We start from the raw sequence: 19,383 nt of genomic DNA, 5'->3' as shown, positions 1-19,383 counted from the left end.
TCTTCCTAATAATAGTCATTCTAAGGAATCAAAAAATTAATCTTTTAATCTTTCTGGAGATATAACAGAATATTTTATATCACTAAATTAACGCATTTATGTAATTATTTATTCAATTTACCAATAACTCATTGATATTGTGGATTGTTGATGCTAGTAAAAAAACATTTATATGACAATTGACAATCGTTATCTACTAAATATTCTATTATATCACAACTTTTGTCTTGATATTAATTATACTTTTTTTTATTAACTCAGCAATCACCACTAATGTATATTTTAATAAAATGCAATGTTGTAGGTAATATTTAATACCAATACTCTTTTTTTATTTTTTCATTTCAAATATATCTTATGTATGATGCTAATAAATAAGAAGTTGAAAATTACATCTTAATCAAGGTGATCAAGTGATTAAGGTGAAATGTTTAAGTAATGAAGTGATAATGAGATTGAGAATTTGAGTATCACTCGCTACAAATGCTAACATTTGTCTATAAAAATATATGTTGATAAACACTTCAATGATTAACAACATTATATAATAATTTACATAGTGACCAAGGGTAGCATTGATAATATTAATAAAGAATGCATGTCTTACGTGTATGCAGTTATTAGGTGGACAAGATATGAAAATTGTGATTAGCTCATTTCATCAAAGATTTTTCTAGAGGGTAGGTTGAGCTTTGCACCCATTGGACATGTTAAATATTACGGTAATTATTCATTTCGGTCCCTCTTGTTTTTCGATCTTACCAACTTAGTTTCTATTAATTTTAAACTATCAATTTAGTCACCAACAATTTCAATGTAAAACCATGTTAGTTAGTCATTCCATCCATATCTATCAATTAATATTAACGGTATGACCTACATGTGTCATTAATTGCTAACATGGTCAAACATATGATGTTCACACCAGAGCGTTGACAAGTTTTTCTTTCAAAAAAAGTAATCGAAAACGATGTTGTTTTGGGTTTAATTTTTTTTAACAATTTTTTAAACTCAAAATGACATATTTTATAAAAAAAATTAGTAAAAAAAACGTAGGATGATAATGAGCTTAGATGGTACAAGGTAGTGCACACCTAGACATACTTCATTAACTCATTTTGGGACCCACATCCATGCAGGTACCTGTTGGGCTTGGGTACCCGAACGAGTATTCGAAAATTTAGGAAATACTTAAAAAAATTACAAAAAGTTATAAATTTGTGCATGTATTTCCTATAATCATGTGTGTTATTTTAGACAATCCAAATAAGAATAAAAATGATAATAACAATTATAAAACACAGTTGATGAGCAATATATTATACAATATTCATAACCTTATTTTATCAAGATTAATATATCTTGGTGCCTTATTTTATCAATTAATTTGGGATTATTTGGCCTGATTAAATCTATTATTATTTTCAGGTCATATTTGGCATCAAGAACATTTTTGCCATTATAGAAGTGAAGGATATGTGATGAAGTGAAAATTATATTTTTATTTTTAGGAACTTTTATTTGTAACTTCATTTGGAGTTTTAAACCATTGTTTATGATTCATTTCTGTTTTTACTTAAGAGAATCTGAATTCCCTCTCATTCCAATCTATCACTTTTATACTTTACATTACACAATTTCCTTTTTCCCTTTGCTTTGCTAGGGTTTGCTTTTCTTCCCAAAATTCGGTTTTGCTCTTCCACTACCATAGAAGGCTAAATTTTTAGACTAAATTCCTTTGGGAATGTATCACAACTCTTGAGATTTTATTATTAATGCATTTTCAGTTTCTTTATTGTTGATTTCTGCTATCTTCTTTCTGAATATGGTTTGCTTAATTCCATTGTTTAGAAATCGGTGAGTTGATCTTTGCTTAGTTCATTTACTCTAGTACATGAATGCTTAGTTCATGCGAATTTGTTAATTGTTTCATGTTTATGCTGATTTCACTTAGTTAGAGAGGTTTAGGTTATGAAACTTTGAATTGATTATCGCTTAGTTAATTGATTCTCAACAAATTCAGAAGTTAACGTTTAGAATCTGATATTGATCTTTCGTGACCAGGGATTGAGTTGTGAACAAACGAACCAAATGTATTTACTCACTTTATTACACTACTTATTTTGTTGTTTCTATATTGCTTTATGATCATACAATTCAACAACAAAAACCTTCATGTGTGTGAGTATAAGGTGTTTGAATCTTTGCTTGAAAGATAATCCTTGGGGAACGACCTATGAGTCACTTCCTATTACTACAGTTTTTAATTGTTATATTATTTGCATTGGGTACAACTTCAACCAATAGTCAAACTACAAATACACAATATTGATTTGACACTTAAACGTAAATATTTTTACTAAAAGAACATAATTTAAAATAAGACAATAAAGTATATCAAGTATCTCACATCCGTTATAAACATGACATTACATCATAATTAAGAATATAACATTACAAGTATAACAAAAAAAATATTTAGTTATGCTATTATATATATATATATATATATATATATATAGATCCAGACATGTTCAACACAGTTTCAAAAATATTCAATCTAATCACCCACAAGTTTAAAAACACTGACCGAACTTGTTGCAGGTATTAAGGGTATCCATTACCATCCGGGTTCATAACTTCTATCCTAAGCATGAAACCGTGAAAGTGATTCCAGTTTAAACCATGAAACCATTGGAACCGAACCAAACCGCAAAATGTGGTTCAATTCTGTTTCACGATTTAGTTCGCTTATGTTTTAAGGAACTATTTATGTTCGATTCGGTTGATGGTTTTAGAAATTTAGGAACTATTAGGATCAAGCTGAACCACATATTAAATAAACAGATACTAAATAATTATGTTTTATTATTGTTTAAATTCTTTAACAAATTTTGTGACTTAAATTATTAATTTTGTGTGAATTGTAGTGTTATATATGTTACTAAATTGTTATTATGTTAATAATATATATGTTATTACTTACTAAATTGTTTTTCAATATCTCAATGATTTGGAACATATGTGCTAACTTTTATGGTATTGAGTTTTTTTTGTTTCCCACATGTACCAAATAAAAAACTAATATATACTATATATTATTATACATGTATTATTATATGTGTTACTCATTACGAATTATAAGATTATATATGTAACTATTATATATTTTACTAATTGATGTATATTACTAATCATGAATTATATTGTTATATAAGTCACTAATTGATATATATGTTACTAAGTGTGAATTGTATTATTATATATAGAATAATACTTCGTTTTTTCTTCTTAAATTACATAATTGTTATATATGTTACTAACAAACAATTATGAGTTTCAATTTTTTTACTCATCTATATATGATTCATAATTTTTTATAATAATAGTAGTAATTCTTTTTCCTTTTATGGACAAATAATATATCTTATAATACATTTTGAACTTTCAATTAATACAAGATTTTTTATAAAAAATAATAGAAAAACCGTGAAATTGAACTTCACCAGTCAATAGCGTTTCGGTTCGATTTCTATTTAAATTTGTGACTAATTGAGCGAAACTAAATCACGTGTTTGTGTTTGATTCTGTCACTAAAATGCACAAAAAACCGAACTGAACTGAACTTTTGTCCTGCATGCTAATTTGTGTCTCTATTCAAATGTGTATAGAGTAATAATATATTTTTAGTCAAAAATATAATTAATTTTTTTATTTTTTATCATATATATACATAATTAATAATATATATATATATATATAATTTAAATTTAATATAATTTTTTATAGAATATAGGTTGGTTAAATTTTTATAGTTTTTTTTGCTTTATTAAAATCAAATCATTCGACCCAAACCCATCGCCAACCGTGTTCCTTGTTTGGTTCCTTCTCTAAGGATTCCCACTCGTGGGGTCTCCCCTTTTCTCTCTCCTTTATTAACAAATCCTAAACCTTCACCAACTAAACTAACAAACTCTGAAATTTAGTATATAACATTCTTTTTTTTCTTTCTTCATTTTTTGGTAAGAGAGAGAAGGGTAAGATACAATGTCGAAGAAGAAACTCAATGGCAGCACCATGACGCTGAAGGACTTCCATGGCGGTTCTATTCCCTCTGATCTCCCTCTCCCTTCTGCTCCAGGCGTGTAAGCATAAACACCCCTTTTATCTATTTCATTTAAATTTCTAATCTTTTTTGTGTTTGTTTCATTTACCTTCGATTATTCGCAAATGGGTGTTTTTTATTTTACCTCATTTGATGAAAAATAGTAAAATACTAGAAATCAGATCTATGGCTTCTGTTTGTGTATGCTTTGTATCACTATTTTTAGTTGATCGGTCTTTATCTGATTATGGAAATTTGTAATCCTTATTAATTTTGTTTAATTTATCTTTATTATTGGTTTTCCACAGAACTGTGAGGACCGCAGATCGTTCTGGTTATGACCGGTCTTCATCGTGGGGAGCCCCGATGGGCAGGACAGATCATTGGTCTCGACCACACACTTCGCCAGCGATTAGGCATTATGATGAGAGGACTCCGTTTTTCCCACACACACCCTTGATTGGCAGGAATTTTGATGAGGATGAGCGAAAGCCGCTGGATGGCGGTTCAGCTCCGCGGAGAACAACCAGGGATGATAGCATCCGTGCAATGCCTTCTCGCGTTGACGTGAAGCCCATGTATGGAGTGGGAGGGAGTTCATTGGGCAGGCAATTGGCTCCAGTGTCTCATGTCGGGACAGTTAATTCATACTCAGCGAGGCTTACTCAGGCGGTTCATGTAGGGGTTAATTCTCAGAGTGTAGGAGGTAAAAGTAGTAATATGGAGCATGGAAATGCTGGTGGTGGGGGTCATACAAATGTATGGGCAATGAGGAAGGAGGCGGCAAGTAGTGTTGAACCCGAGCAGTCTTCTTGGTCTCGTCCTAATGCTGTTTCCAAGTTAGAGAATGCAAGTGCACTTGAGAAGGTGTCGTCTGGTAGATGGCAGTCAAAGGCAGTTCATCATCAGACAGATCCTGAGGTGGTTAGATCCTCCGAAGTGGAGAATGGACCATGTGCCAGTGTTAATGGCTATAATGCCTACAATAGGGAGGATGCAGTGGGTGAGAGGGAGTATTACGATGCAATGCTTGCAAGACATGCTGAAAGGGATTTAGGTATGGATAGCTTGATGCGAGGTGGTAGGAGCGAGCTACTGGATTATGAAAGGTATGGGATTCCTAAGTATTCAGAAGTACGACCAAGAAGTATAGCTCATCATGCCAACGGGGTTCAGCTGGCTCAAAATGGTGGCAAACTCCGTGGGTCTGAGTTGCAGCACCCAGTGCCTTCTGAACCAAATGAGAGACCTAAACAAAAGTTGCTACCTAAGGTGAAACCACTCGAAAGAAAAGAACCATATGTTACAGAAAATGCACAGGTATTCAGATGTCCAAACTATGAGATTCATGTATTCAGGACACTGTTTTTATTGATTCATATGTTCATTTTATGAATTCTTTTATTCGCTCCATGGTGGGGACATTGTCAGGTTAATGACTCTAGCCATGTTGAAATTGTTTATCAGGTGCAAGGCCATGCCAATTTGGTGAAGCCTGTCTCAAATGGAAATGAAAATGGGAAGGAGGCAGGACAGCGCCTGAAGCTGAATTTGAAGCCTCGGTCACAGCCACTTGAACAGTTGGAAGGAAATGCTGAAAGAGAGAGGTTAGTTGCATGAGACAGTAAGTTGGGGAGTTTTTAACTATGCTATATATCTTTTTCGTGCTGGGTGTGCGCATATTGTCTGCGAACCATTGCCAGCTGGTTCAACCTATAGTGAGCCATAGCTGTAGCCTGTAGGCCTACTTCCACAGGCAAATCATAGAAAATTTATTCTGATTGGTGATGATTTCAAAGAGTGGCTGCTAATTAGTAATCATTCAAAACCTGATCTCAATACTCAATGTCCATATAGGTTTTTCAGGTCATTTCACATGTCCGGTTAAGTCCAAAACTAAATACAAACTAATTATGATGAATAATATAAAGGGGCTTAGGTTGTCTTTGCCTCTTGGCAGAGTGAAGAATGCTCATGTGCCATGTTGGCAAGAGGTTTCAAGCGTTCTGTCTTCTGTTTGAGAAAGGAGATTCACCTTTGCTAAAACTCCATTTCTCTGTTTACGATGATCAAGAAGGAAGAGGGAGAGTGATTCCTAGTTCCTACACTTAACCACCCAGGCATAAACACTCATGCTCCTATAATGGATGTGGAAGTACATCTTATAGTCAGTTATAGACAAAAAGGGAATTATGTGCATGTAAAAAAATCTGTGTTTTTCCCTTCTCTTTTTCTCTTGGTATCCATTAAGCTGGAATTACAATTTTGTCTGTGGTTTTGTTAGTTTTTAGGCTATATATCTTGGAGCAAAAACTGTCTGCTCATTAAATTGCAAAGATGATAAAGAGAAGTAGGGAGGTGAGATAAAAGGTGGAAACATGATTATAGTCCCAACACTTCACTAGATTTGTTACTTGACCCTAGCAAAGTGCCTTAAATGTCAACAGGGTATATTTGCTTTAAAGAATCGGAGATTGATATTTTAATAAGTGGAAGTTGTTATCGTGCACACAAGAGGATGGAACCTAGCACTTTAGTTAGCATTCTTCTATATATAAACTGAAAAAATGTTTATCCCTGCATTTTAAAGTTTAATGCTCATCAACTAACATATTCATGATGGGCCCATCCAATTTCTTTTGCCTCCTTCTAAGTTCCTTACCTATAAAGTTTACTGTTCATGACATTTTGACAAATTGACTTAATTTGTTAAAGATAATTTGAAAAAGAAACCATGGAATTACATTTATGCATATAAAATACGGATGTGTCTTATAAGTAGTAATAATTTAATGTTTTTGTTTTCATGGTTCATTTTCAAATTTAGTATTTAGTGCATTAAATTTTTTTGCAACGGTTCATGAAGAGTAGGCTTAGGGCTTGTTTCATTCTTGGAATTGGATTATTGGAAATGGGCCCTTGAAGTCCAAATTTCTTGTTTAATCAGAGTTCGTAATAACAATTCCAAGGAATTAAAGAATAAATAAACACTGTCATTCTCAATTCTTAAACTAGATCTTAATTTTTTGTTACCCCACCTAGTGAAATAAGGTTTGGTTGTTGTTGGTTTTTCGGTTTCATTCAGTTATGTGGCACTTGTGGAAGTTGTGGTTTTTGCAAATATAATTCTCATAATACGGCTGGTATCATGAGAATTTTGCTATTGATGGCCTGCTTTACATATCCTGATCTCTTTAACAAACTAGCATCTATTCGGATTCTGGAATCGTGTTTACTGTGTTTCTGACCTATCAATTTGAAAGGTTCTGCTTTTGCTTTAATTTTGAAGTGTTGTGAAGGAATGGGTATGTTAAAGTTTGTAATGTCTTAATCATATATAGTCTTTGGTTAATGCCTAAATATGAAATAGCATGGACTACTTTCAGCAAGATTATTGGGTAAATTATTCATGCCTTCCTCTTTACTAATGGAACAACTGATGCAAATGATTCAGGAATGCATTATTTGGTGGTGCTCGTCCTCGGGAACTTGTAAGTTACTTCATTCATTTATATCATAAATATAGTTACAATCTATGCTTTATTATTTTTTCAATGTTGTGGGCAGGGATAATATTTTCACATAGTTCATTATCTCCAGTTAACCTTTTCCTCCTCCTGGGTAGAATGTCTTAGTTTCCATTTTCATATGCCGTAAATTATGGCTTACATTTCATTTTTACAGCTTGATAATGTTGCTAATCTTTCCTTAGGTATTGAAGGAGCGAGGGGTTGATGATGCTGCAATAAACAGTTATGATGTAGTTGACCATTCACATAGGTATGGGCTTGTTTTTTTGGGTATGCAATTCCAGTTTCCTCCAATGGTGATCCGAATATGATTTTGCTAATAAATTATGTGTTGTGCGAAGGGTTGGACATAATATTTTAAGAACCGAGAAACCTACTGATCGTTCAGTCCAGACTCGTTATGGTGAAAAAACTGATGATGTTCTTCATGATCAAGGGACTGGCAGAAAACCAGAAAGGAAGGAGCAAAGGGTAGACGCTGAGAGGGTGCATGCACAGAGGAATTGGCATGGTGATAATAGGAGAAATGTTAAGGAAACCGATAGGCCACAGGCCATTGAGAGGCCAAAATCACCTGAGACATGGCGTAAGCCTGTCAATGAGCCAAAATCATCTCCTGGTGGTGCTGGTGTGCGCTACGGTAGAGCAGCTTCAGCAGTTGAGCTTGCCCAAGCATTCTCCAGATCTGTCTCAGATCCAAAAGTTAATGATAGGGTTTCAGATCAAAGGGGTCTGAACATTGGCCGGATGCAAGTGCCTTTTTCACGGCTTGTTAGCCCTACCTCCAGGCCGCAGATAAATGGTTATTAAGTCTTTGATGATTTTGTGGAAAGTTGTGACTCATGGAGACTATTTCATGGAGTCAGCACTGGATTCATGCAAATTGTGGAATTGCAGAACACTTAATAGACTGGCTATAGCTTTCACTATTTTCCCCTCATTCACAACCATGAAGATTAGATTGGTTGCTAGTTGAGGAGTATTAGTTATGATGATTGCACTATACAAACACCATGTTTCATGTATTTTTCTTGCTCCTTATTGTTTGCTTAAACTAATTTTTTTACTTGCTCTATAATCTATATGGTGGAGCAAAAATATGTTTTGCCTGATGAGGCCATTGTAGCATGAAGCATAGCTTAAAATTGTTCCTTTTAGTTTACTTTTCTTGCAGCTACCTTGAAAATGTGGATAATTTATGAATCATGAAATACAAATGTCAAAGTAATTTTTGTGTGTGTTTTGTTCATATGCATTGGAGGATAATACAGTATTAGCATAGTGTCAGTAATTTTATCAGTAAATCAATATAATAACTGAAGTCTACTTGATGTCAACAATTTCAGTCTATGTTTTCATGTTCTATTTTATGCATGGAGAATCATTCTTTTTCCTTTTATGGACAAATAATATATCTTATAATACATTTTGAACTTTCAATTAATACAAGATTTTTTATAAAAAATAATAGAAAAACCGTGAAATTGAACTTCACCAGTCAATAGCGTTTCGGTTCGATTTCTATTTAAATTTGTGACTAATTGAGCGAAACTAAATCACGTGTTTGTGTTTGATTCTGTCACTAAAATGCACAAAAAACCGAACTGAACTGAACTTTTGTCCTGCATGCTAATTTGTGTCTCTATTCAAATGTGTATAGAGTAATAATATATTTTTAGTCAAAAATATAATTAATTTTTTTATTTTTTATCATATATATACATAATTAATAATATATATATATATATATAATTTAAATTTAATATAATTTTTTATAGAATATAGGTTGGTTAAATTTTTATAGTTTTTTTTGCTTTATTAAAATCAAATCATTCGACCCAAACCCATCGCCAACCGTGTTCCTTGTTTGGTTCCTTCTCTAAGGATTCCCACTCGTGGGGTCTCCCCTTTTCTCTCTCCTTTATTAACAAATCCTAAACCTTCACCAACTAAACTAACAAACTCTGAAATTTAGTATATAACATTCTTTTTTTTCTTTCTTCATTTTTTGGTAAGAGAGAGAAGGGTAAGATACAATGTCGAAGAAGAAACTCAATGGCAGCACCATGACGCTGAAGGACTTCCATGGCGGTTCTATTCCCTCTGATCTCCCTCTCCCTTCTGCTCCAGGCGTGTAAGCATAAACACCCCTTTTATCTATTTCATTTAAATTTCTAATCTTTTTTGTGTTTGTTTCATTTACCTTCGATTATTCGCAAATGGGTGTTTTTTATTTTACCTCATTTGATGAAAAATAGTAAAATACTAGAAATCAGATCTATGGCTTCTGTTTGTGTATGCTTTGTATCACTATTTTTAGTTGATCGGTCTTTATCTGATTATGGAAATTTGTAATCCTTATTAATTTTGTTTAATTTATCTTTATTATTGGTTTTCCACAGAACTGTGAGGACCGCAGATCGTTCTGGTTATGACCGGTCTTCATCGTGGGGAGCCCCGATGGGCAGGACAGATCATTGGTCTCGACCACACACTTCGCCAGCGATTAGGCATTATGATGAGAGGACTCCGTTTTTCCCACACACACCCTTGATTGGCAGGAATTTTGATGAGGATGAGCGAAAGCCGCTGGATGGCGGTTCAGCTCCGCGGAGAACAACCAGGGATGATAGCATCCGTGCAATGCCTTCTCGCGTTGACGTGAAGCCCATGTATGGAGTGGGAGGGAGTTCATTGGGCAGGCAATTGGCTCCAGTGTCTCATGTCGGGACAGTTAATTCATACTCAGCGAGGCTTACTCAGGCGGTTCATGTAGGGGTTAATTCTCAGAGTGTAGGAGGTAAAAGTAGTAATATGGAGCATGGAAATGCTGGTGGTGGGGGTCATACAAATGTATGGGCAATGAGGAAGGAGGCGGCAAGTAGTGTTGAACCCGAGCAGTCTTCTTGGTCTCGTCCTAATGCTGTTTCCAAGTTAGAGAATGCAAGTGCACTTGAGAAGGTGTCGTCTGGTAGATGGCAGTCAAAGGCAGTTCATCATCAGACAGATCCTGAGGTGGTTAGATCCTCCGAAGTGGAGAATGGACCATGTGCCAGTGTTAATGGCTATAATGCCTACAATAGGGAGGATGCAGTGGGTGAGAGGGAGTATTACGATGCAATGCTTGCAAGACATGCTGAAAGGGATTTAGGTATGGATAGCTTGATGCGAGGTGGTAGGAGCGAGCTACTGGATTATGAAAGGTATGGGATTCCTAAGTATTCAGAAGTACGACCAAGAAGTATAGCTCATCATGCCAACGGGGTTCAGCTGGCTCAAAATGGTGGCAAACTCCGTGGGTCTGAGTTGCAGCACCCAGTGCCTTCTGAACCAAATGAGAGACCTAAACAAAAGTTGCTACCTAAGGTGAAACCACTCGAAAGAAAAGAACCATATGTTACAGAAAATGCACAGGTATTCAGATGTCCAAACTATGAGATTCATGTATTCAGGACACTGTTTTTATTGATTCATATGTTCATTTTATGAATTCTTTTATTCGCTCCATGGTGGGGACATTGTCAGGTTAATGACTCTAGCCATGTTGAAATTGTTTATCAGGTGCAAGGCCATGCCAATTTGGTGAAGCCTGTCTCAAATGGAAATGAAAATGGGAAGGAGGCAGGACAGCGCCTGAAGCTGAATTTGAAGCCTCGGTCACAGCCACTTGAACAGTTGGAAGGAAATGCTGAAAGAGAGAGGTTAGTTGCATGAGACAGTAAGTTGGGGAGTTTTTAACTATGCTATATATCTTTTTCGTGCTGGGTGTGCGCATATTGTCTGCGAACCATTGCCAGCTGGTTCAACCTATAGTGAGCCATAGCTGTAGCCTGTAGGCCTACTTCCACAGGCAAATCATAGAAAATTTATTCTGATTGGTGATGATTTCAAAGAGTGGCTGCTAATTAGTAATCATTCAAAACCTGATCTCAATACTCAATGTCCATATAGGTTTTTCAGGTCATTTCACATGTCCGGTTAAGTCCAAAACTAAATACAAACTAATTATGATGAATAATATAAAGGGGCTTAGGTTGTCTTTGCCTCTTGGCAGAGTGAAGAATGCTCATGTGCCATGTTGGCAAGAGGTTTCAAGCGTTCTGTCTTCTGTTTGAGAAAGGAGATTCACCTTTGCTAAAACTCCATTTCTCTGTTTACGATGATCAAGAAGGAAGAGGGAGAGTGATTCCTAGTTCCTACACTTAACCACCCAGGCATAAACACTCATGCTCCTATAATGGATGTGGAAGTACATCTTATAGTCAGTTATAGACAAAAAGGGAATTATGTGCATGTAAAAAAATCTGTGTTTTTCCCTTCTCTTTTTCTCTTGGTATCCATTAAGCTGGAATTACAATTTTGTCTGTGGTTTTGTTAGTTTTTAGGCTATATATCTTGGAGCAAAAACTGTCTGCTCATTAAATTGCAAAGATGATAAAGAGAAGTAGGGAGGTGAGATAAAAGGTGGAAACATGATTATAGTCCCAACACTTCACTAGATTTGTTACTTGACCCTAGCAAAGTGCCTTAAATGTCAACAGGGTATATTTGCTTTAAAGAATCGGAGATTGATATTTTAATAAGTGGAAGTTGTTATCGTGCACACAAGAGGATGGAACCTAGCACTTTAGTTAGCATTCTTCTATATATAAACTGAAAAAATGTTTATCCCTGCATTTTAAAGTTTAATGCTCATCAACTAACATATTCATGATGGGCCCATCCAATTTCTTTTGCCTCCTTCTAAGTTCCTTACCTATAAAGTTTACTGTTCATGACATTTTGACAAATTGACTTAATTTGTTAAAGATAATTTGAAAAAGAAACCATGGAATTACATTTATGCATATAAAATACGGATGTGTCTTATAAGTAGTAATAATTTAATGTTTTTGTTTTCATGGTTCATTTTCAAATTTAGTATTTAGTGCATTAAATTTTTTTGCAACGGTTCATGAAGAGTAGGCTTAGGGCTTGTTTCATTCTTGGAATTGGATTATTGGAAATGGGCCCTTGAAGTCCAAATTTCTTGTTTAATCAGAGTTCGTAATAACAATTCCAAGGAATTAAAGAATAAATAAACACTGTCATTCTCAATTCTTAAACTAGATCTTAATTTTTTGTTACCCCACCTAGTGAAATAAGGTTTGGTTGTTGTTGGTTTTTCGGTTTCATTCAGTTATGTGGCACTTGTGGAAGTTGTGGTTTTTGCAAATATAATTCTCATAATACGGCTGGTATCATGAGAATTTTGCTATTGATGGCCTGCTTTACATATCCTGATCTCTTTAACAAACTAGCATCTATTCGGATTCTGGAATCGTGTTTACTGTGTTTCTGACCTATCAATTTGAAAGGTTCTGCTTTTGCTTTAATTTTGAAGTGTTGTGAAGGAATGGGTATGTTAAAGTTTGTAATGTCTTAATCATATATAGTCTTTGGTTAATGCCTAAATATGAAATAGCATGGACTACTTTCAGCAAGATTATTGGGTAAATTATTCATGCCTTCCTCTTTACTAATGGAACAACTGATGCAAATGATTCAGGAATGCATTATTTGGTGGTGCTCGTCCTCGGGAACTTGTAAGTTACTTCATTCATTTATATCATAAATATAGTTACAATCTATGCTTTATTATTTTTTCAATGTTGTGGGCAGGGATAATATTTTCACATAGTTCATTATCTCCAGTTAACCTTTTCCTCCTCCTGGGTAGAATGTCTTAGTTTCCATTTTCATATGCCGTAAATTATGGCTTACATTTCATTTTTACAGCTTGATAATGTTGCTAATCTTTCCTTAGGTATTGAAGGAGCGAGGGGTTGATGATGCTGCAATAAACAGTTATGATGTAGTTGACCATTCACATAGGTATGGGCTTGTTTTTTTGGGTATGCAATTCCAGTTTCCTCCAATGGTGATCCGAATATGATTTTGCTAATAAATTATGTGTTGTGCGAAGGGTTGGACATAATATTTTAAGAACCGAGAAACCTACTGATCGTTCAGTCCAGACTCGTTATGGTGAAAAAACTGATGATGTTCTTCATGATCAAGGGACTGGCAGAAAACCAGAAAGGAAGGAGCAAAGGGTAGACGCTGAGAGGGTGCATGCACAGAGGAATTGGCATGGTGATAATAGGAGAAATGTTAAGGAAACCGATAGGCCACAGGCCATTGAGAGGCCAAAATCACCTGAGACATGGCGTAAGCCTGTCAATGAGCCAAAATCATCTCCTGGTGGTGCTGGTGTGCGCTACGGTAGAGCAGCTTCAGCAGTTGAGCTTGCCCAAGCATTCTCCAGATCTGTCTCAGATCCAAAAGTTAATGATAGGGTTTCAGATCAAAGGGGTCTGAACATTGGCCGGATGCAAGTGCCTTTTTCACGGCTTGTTAGCCCTACCTCCAGGCCGCAGATAAATGGTTATTAAGTCTTTGATGATTTTGTGGAAAGTTGTGACTCATGGAGACTATTTCATGGAGTCAGCACTGGATTCATGCAAATTGTGGAATTGCAGAACACTTAATAGACTGGCTATAGCTTTCACTATTTTCCCCTCATTCACAACCATGAAGATTAGATTGGTTGCTAGTTGAGGAGTATTAGTTATGATGATTGCACTATACAAACACCATGTTTCATGTATTTTTCTTGCTCCTTATTGTTTGCTTAAACTAATTTTTTTACTTGCTCTATAATCTATATGGTGGAGCAAAAATATGTTTTGCCTGATGAGGCCATTGTAGCATGAAGCATAGCTTAAAATTGTTCCTTTTAGTTTACTTTTCTTGCAGCTACCTTGAAAATGTGGATAATTTATGAATCATGAAATACAAATGTCAAAGTAATTTTTGTGTGTGTTTTGTTCATATGCATTGGAGGATAATACAGTATTAGCATAGTGTCAGTAATTTTATCAGTAAATCAATATAATAACTGAAGTCTACTTGATGTCAACAATTTCAGTCTATGTTTTCATGTTCTATTTTATGCATGGAGAATCTTATGTATTGTTTATTTTTCGGATTATGGGGTTTCATTACATTGACTACGTATGTGATTAATCTTTGTAAAAATGCTACTGACAACAACTGGAACAAACATCTCCCAAATAATTTAGTTTTTTAATTAATTATGGTATTAGCCCATTTAATATAATTATGGTACCGAGCAGTGTGTGCTAATCTCTTGACATGTATATAGTATACGACTCAGTTGGTTCATTTACAAGTGTTATCTACGTTGTTTCACACAAATCTGGGGAAATCATTATTTTTTTTAACAAAATTGTTATTATTAGTTTATCATACTTTTGTTACAGCAGAAGCGATCATTGTGCAACATTAGCTACACACAATCAAATAAAGTGCATAAATAAATAGACGAGAATAAACAAGAGAATTTGGTAACGAGGTTTAACCAATTATGCCTACATACCTCGGAGCATTGAGTGACTACCAAAATATTATTAGAGAATACAAACTCTACCACACCCATGAGCCCAAGTGCTCATGACATGTTTCTATTTAGTGTTTTTGTCTGACACATTAACAAGAGACTTAAGTACAATATATAATATTGGTTACTCTACTCTGTACCATACTAGACAATGTGAGACTAATACAATAATATATTTTAGACATCCTCAATAATCTCCACCTTGATTGAAATAGATGAACATCTCACTCTTTAGGAAATTTCCACCTTAGCGAATATAACTCCACCTTGCTCAATGCTTAATTCTCTTTAACTACTCCATATAAGAACTTCTCCCCTTCAACATTAGCATTTCCGAGTATCCTTGATGATATTACCAAGAGTCTAACTCTCTGAACTTCTAGTGCACCTTCTCATAACGCCATCTAATGGAACATGCCGCATAGCCACCTATTGCTAGAAAGTCTTTCGATATTATGGAACCTCTACACCAAAGTTCATCAACAACTGCTTTCTTCAATACTCAGCTAGCTGAACCATGGAGCTTCCTTGAAAAGCCTTAGTCGTTACCACCATTGTCTACCCCAACAATCATAGTTCAAAAGAACTATCATATTCCACCATAAGGAGTATACTCACAGTATACACCTTACATCAATGCTAATCAATGTCTGTGTCACATTTTTGCATCTAAGCCAATTCCCATCTTGCATCTAAGCCAATGCCCATGTCACACCTTACATCTCTATCAATGTCCATGTTACACATTGCATCAAAGTCAATGCCCATGTTACACACTACATCAAAGTTATCTTGCGCCTCTATGCTTTTACGGATATGCTAACAATTAATATCTTTCACTATAACGTCTCAGACACACCATCAGGATATTTCACTTCTCATCTCAAATGATTTCATTCTCTCAACATCTAGAGTGATATTGTTAGCACATGTCTCATGGCCAAGCTCAACACATGAGTCCCTATCTCCACCTAGACCCTAATCCAATATATTAACTTCTAGGGTCCTAGATCAACTTATATCACCCTACCACATTTCTGCCATGTTTTATTCCCCTTCAACTCATCTACTTTATCCTTGTACAGTACCTTTGGCGCACCCTGCCTAAGCATCATGCCTTCACCCTCTTCAGCTATTATATGACGCTTGAGTTAAGGGTCATCTATCAATTCGTTCTGATATCAACTGTTGGTACAACAGAAGCGATCGTTGTGCAGCCTTGGCCACAAACAATCAAATAAAGTGCATAGAATAAATAGACGAGAAGGAACAAAAGAATTTGGTAACGAGGTTCGGCCAATTGTGTCTACGGCCCCAGGAGCGCTGAACGGCTACCAAGATATTATTACAGAATAAAGATTACAAACTCTAACATACCCATAGGATCAAGTGCCCATAGGGTGTTTGGATTTGGTGCTTTTATCAAGTGCACATTATAAGAATGGACTTGAGTACAATAAATAATATTTGTTACTCTACTCTATTCCAATACTAAACAATATGAAACTAATTCAATAATATATTTTAAGCATCCCAACTATAACGCTTTGAATTATTCTCTTATTAATTATTTGTTATATCCTCACAATAACAAGGATAAAGCTAAACTTCATAAAAGAATAATTAATGTTATTTTGAATTTGGAGAATAATTGATGTTTTGATTTTTTTCATCTTATTTTATATTTCTTAACATATAAAAATAAACAAATTATTTTATAAATATATAAATAATATATATAAATTTAAATATAATATATAATATATAAAAATATAAAAATAATATATAATATAATAAACATAAATATAATATATATATGGAGTTACTTTAATGGTGACACTTTTCATATAAAAATTGTGAAAACAATAAATCTAGGCCTTATAACTAGAGATGACAAAATGAACCGTCTGACCCGTTTAGTAGGCATCCACAAATGTCCGCAAAAATTTAAGTGGGTGCCGGCATGCCCGCATTGGTTTAACGAACAAAAATCATTGCTATGCCCGTTTTAAAACGGGCTAACGGCTTGCGGGCGACCCGTGAACATTGTTGAATAATTAAAAAAATAAAAATTCATATAATAAATGAAATTAAATAAATTAATTGAAGATAAAAAAATAACAAATTTTTTGATATTTTATATGAAGTTTAACAAATCACATGAGATTAAAAAAATTTAGGGATTAAAAATCACATCATATCATAACTTATTTAAAAACATACGGACTTTTTCCTCAAATTATGTTTGTGGACCGCCCGCGGGGCGCCCGCATGCCCAACAGAAATGCCCACGAACTTGGCGGGCAAAACTAGCAAATGGGCAAAATTTGTATGCCTTGCCGCAAAAAAATGCTAGCTATGCGGGCGTGCCTGCGGGCAATGCCCATTTTGCCATATATACTTATAACTAATCATAGATGGTTTTAGAATTAAAAGTTAGTTATTAGTCACATGATAATCATTTGCATGTATATTTTAATCTTGATCATTCAAATAAGATCTAATGATCCAAAAAGACTGATTGTCATGTGCATGAATCTTTTAATCTTGATCGTTCAAATAAGATTTAATGGTTCAATCAAAGATTGATAGTCATGTGCATGGATCTTATTTGAATGATCAAGATTAAAAGATACATGTACATAACTAATTCAATCAATATATATATATATATATATATATATTATATATATATATATATATATATATATATATATAAATTGATCTAGCTCATGAACATAATGAGTTGAATTGTATCCAACTCAAGTTTGACTCGTTTATATAGTGAGTTCAATTTCCAGCGCAAGTCGGCTCATTTAGTTCATGCACATGATATCATGTGACCAATAACTAACTTAATCCTAACCATCCACGATTGGTTGTAAGGACCAAATTTATTGTTTTCACAGTTTTTATATGAGAACTAATCTCACTTGAGTTAACAAGGTTGAGGCATCACACACACACACACACACACATATATATATATATATATATGTATAGAGGAATGATATGTTTACACTCATGTTAAGTTACACTCAATCTCAACCGTTCATTTTTTAAATCTAACATACTAAATTGATGAGTGCAATAAATGATGAGAGAAAAAGAGAAATCTTAAATAACTAATTGTACTTACCCATTTGATCTGTTGGATTTAAGAAAATGAATGAATGAGAACGATTGTAACTAATGTAACTTAACTTGGGTAGAAACAAATCTATATATATATATATATATATATATATAAATCGATCTAGCTCATGAATCTAATGAGTCAAATTTTATCCAGCTCAAGTTTGACTCATTTATGTAATGGGTTTAATTTCCTGTGCAAATTCGGTTCACTTAGCTCATGAGCCAAATTTGTCGAGCTAAATATTATGAGTCGAGTTTAAACGAATTCCGAATTGGTTTAGTTCATAGTTAGTCATTAATTATAATAGTTTAAGCATCAATTACGATAATTTAAAAGTTCATGGTATCAATTTATGAGTGACCAAAATTTTAAGAGAGGTTTAATACATTTTTCCTATATATATTACAAACAAAATGCAAACCTTCCCTCATCTAAGTTTGCATTGTGTGTTGTGAAAATTAAAAATGTCACCCATATTCTATGTCACTCTCTTCCTTGCACTTGTTTTATGTAATGCTTCTGTTGATTCTGGGAATCAATTCAACAAAGGCATGAATAGCATCAATGAGGCTGCTTCTACAAATGAAATAAGGGTCCAAATTAATCTTCCTCCTAGTCCAAGGAAAGTGCATTTTAAGTGTTCAACAGGAGGAAGGTTTGAAGTAACAACTAGTGGTTCTTATAAGTGGAATGCTGGCGTTGGAGAGCAATGTAAAGTCAGATATATGAAGTTGAGGTCTTCTATTGTTGCACGTGATTCCAATGAGGGAGGTCGTCTTTCCCAATGGGTGGTCCAATCGGATGGTTTGTATCATAGTACGGACATGAACACTTGGTCGAAAAAGGCTGAATGGAGGAGACTTAACCAATAGAATATATGGTACATTAAGCTCAAATACTACTATTATTTAGAGTTTGTATTAGTACCATTCAATAATTATAATAAAAAATAAATACCTTCATGTGAGGTTGTTATATTATTATTATTATTATCATTATGTTTTCCATGCTAAACAAAAACTACAATTTTGTAAAAGGAGGAGCTTGCACTTTACCCTTATTATATGAAAGGAGTTCAATTTCTCTTAACCAATGGCTCAATAGGTAGAAAATAAAAATATAGGTATTTAGAGAATATTTATCATTT

General features: G+C 34.3%; 2 protein-coding genes across 6 annotated transcripts; both read left to right on the top strand.

The window, feature by feature from the left end:
* Positions 3,846-8,861, top strand: LOC109333314. Of its 3 annotated transcripts, none has more exons than XM_019568731.1 (7): positions 3,846-4,145; positions 4,414-5,425; positions 5,537-5,712; positions 7,560-7,596; positions 7,818-7,885; positions 7,977-8,527; positions 8,580-8,861. In XM_019568731.1, the coding sequence occupies exons 1-6, from the start codon at positions 4,048-4,050 to the stop codon at positions 8,443-8,445; spliced, it is 1,860 nt and encodes a 619-aa protein (XP_019424276.1). In that variant the 5' UTR covers positions 3,846-4,047; the 3' UTR covers positions 8,446-8,527; positions 8,580-8,861. The 3 variants fall into 3 exon arrangements, with proteins under 3 accessions (XP_019424276.1, XP_019424274.1, XP_019424277.1); XM_019568732.1 differs by having other exon boundaries at positions 3,847-4,145; positions 5,573-5,712; XM_019568729.1 differs by having other exon boundaries at positions 5,525-5,712; positions 7,977-8,861.
* Positions 9,470-14,501, top strand: LOC109333315. Of its 3 annotated transcripts, none has more exons than XM_019568734.1 (7): positions 9,470-9,769; positions 10,038-11,049; positions 11,161-11,336; positions 13,184-13,220; positions 13,442-13,509; positions 13,601-14,151; positions 14,204-14,501. In XM_019568734.1, the coding sequence occupies exons 1-6, from the start codon at positions 9,672-9,674 to the stop codon at positions 14,067-14,069; spliced, it is 1,860 nt and encodes a 619-aa protein (XP_019424279.1). In that variant the 5' UTR covers positions 9,470-9,671; the 3' UTR covers positions 14,070-14,151; positions 14,204-14,501. The 3 variants fall into 3 exon arrangements, with proteins under 3 accessions (XP_019424279.1, XP_019424278.1, XP_019424280.1); XM_019568735.1 differs by having other exon boundaries at positions 9,471-9,769; positions 11,197-11,336; positions 14,204-14,485; XM_019568733.1 differs by having other exon boundaries at positions 11,149-11,336; positions 13,601-14,501.

This window comes from Lupinus angustifolius, chromosome LG18 (genome assembly GCF_001865875.1).
Source record: "Lupinus angustifolius cultivar Tanjil chromosome LG18, LupAngTanjil_v1.0, whole genome shotgun sequence".
Lineage (NCBI taxonomy): Eukaryota > Viridiplantae > Streptophyta > Magnoliopsida > Fabales > Fabaceae > Lupinus > Lupinus angustifolius.
The sequence above is the reverse complement of the archived record's forward strand: the minus strand, read 5'-3'. Positions and strand labels throughout refer to the sequence as shown.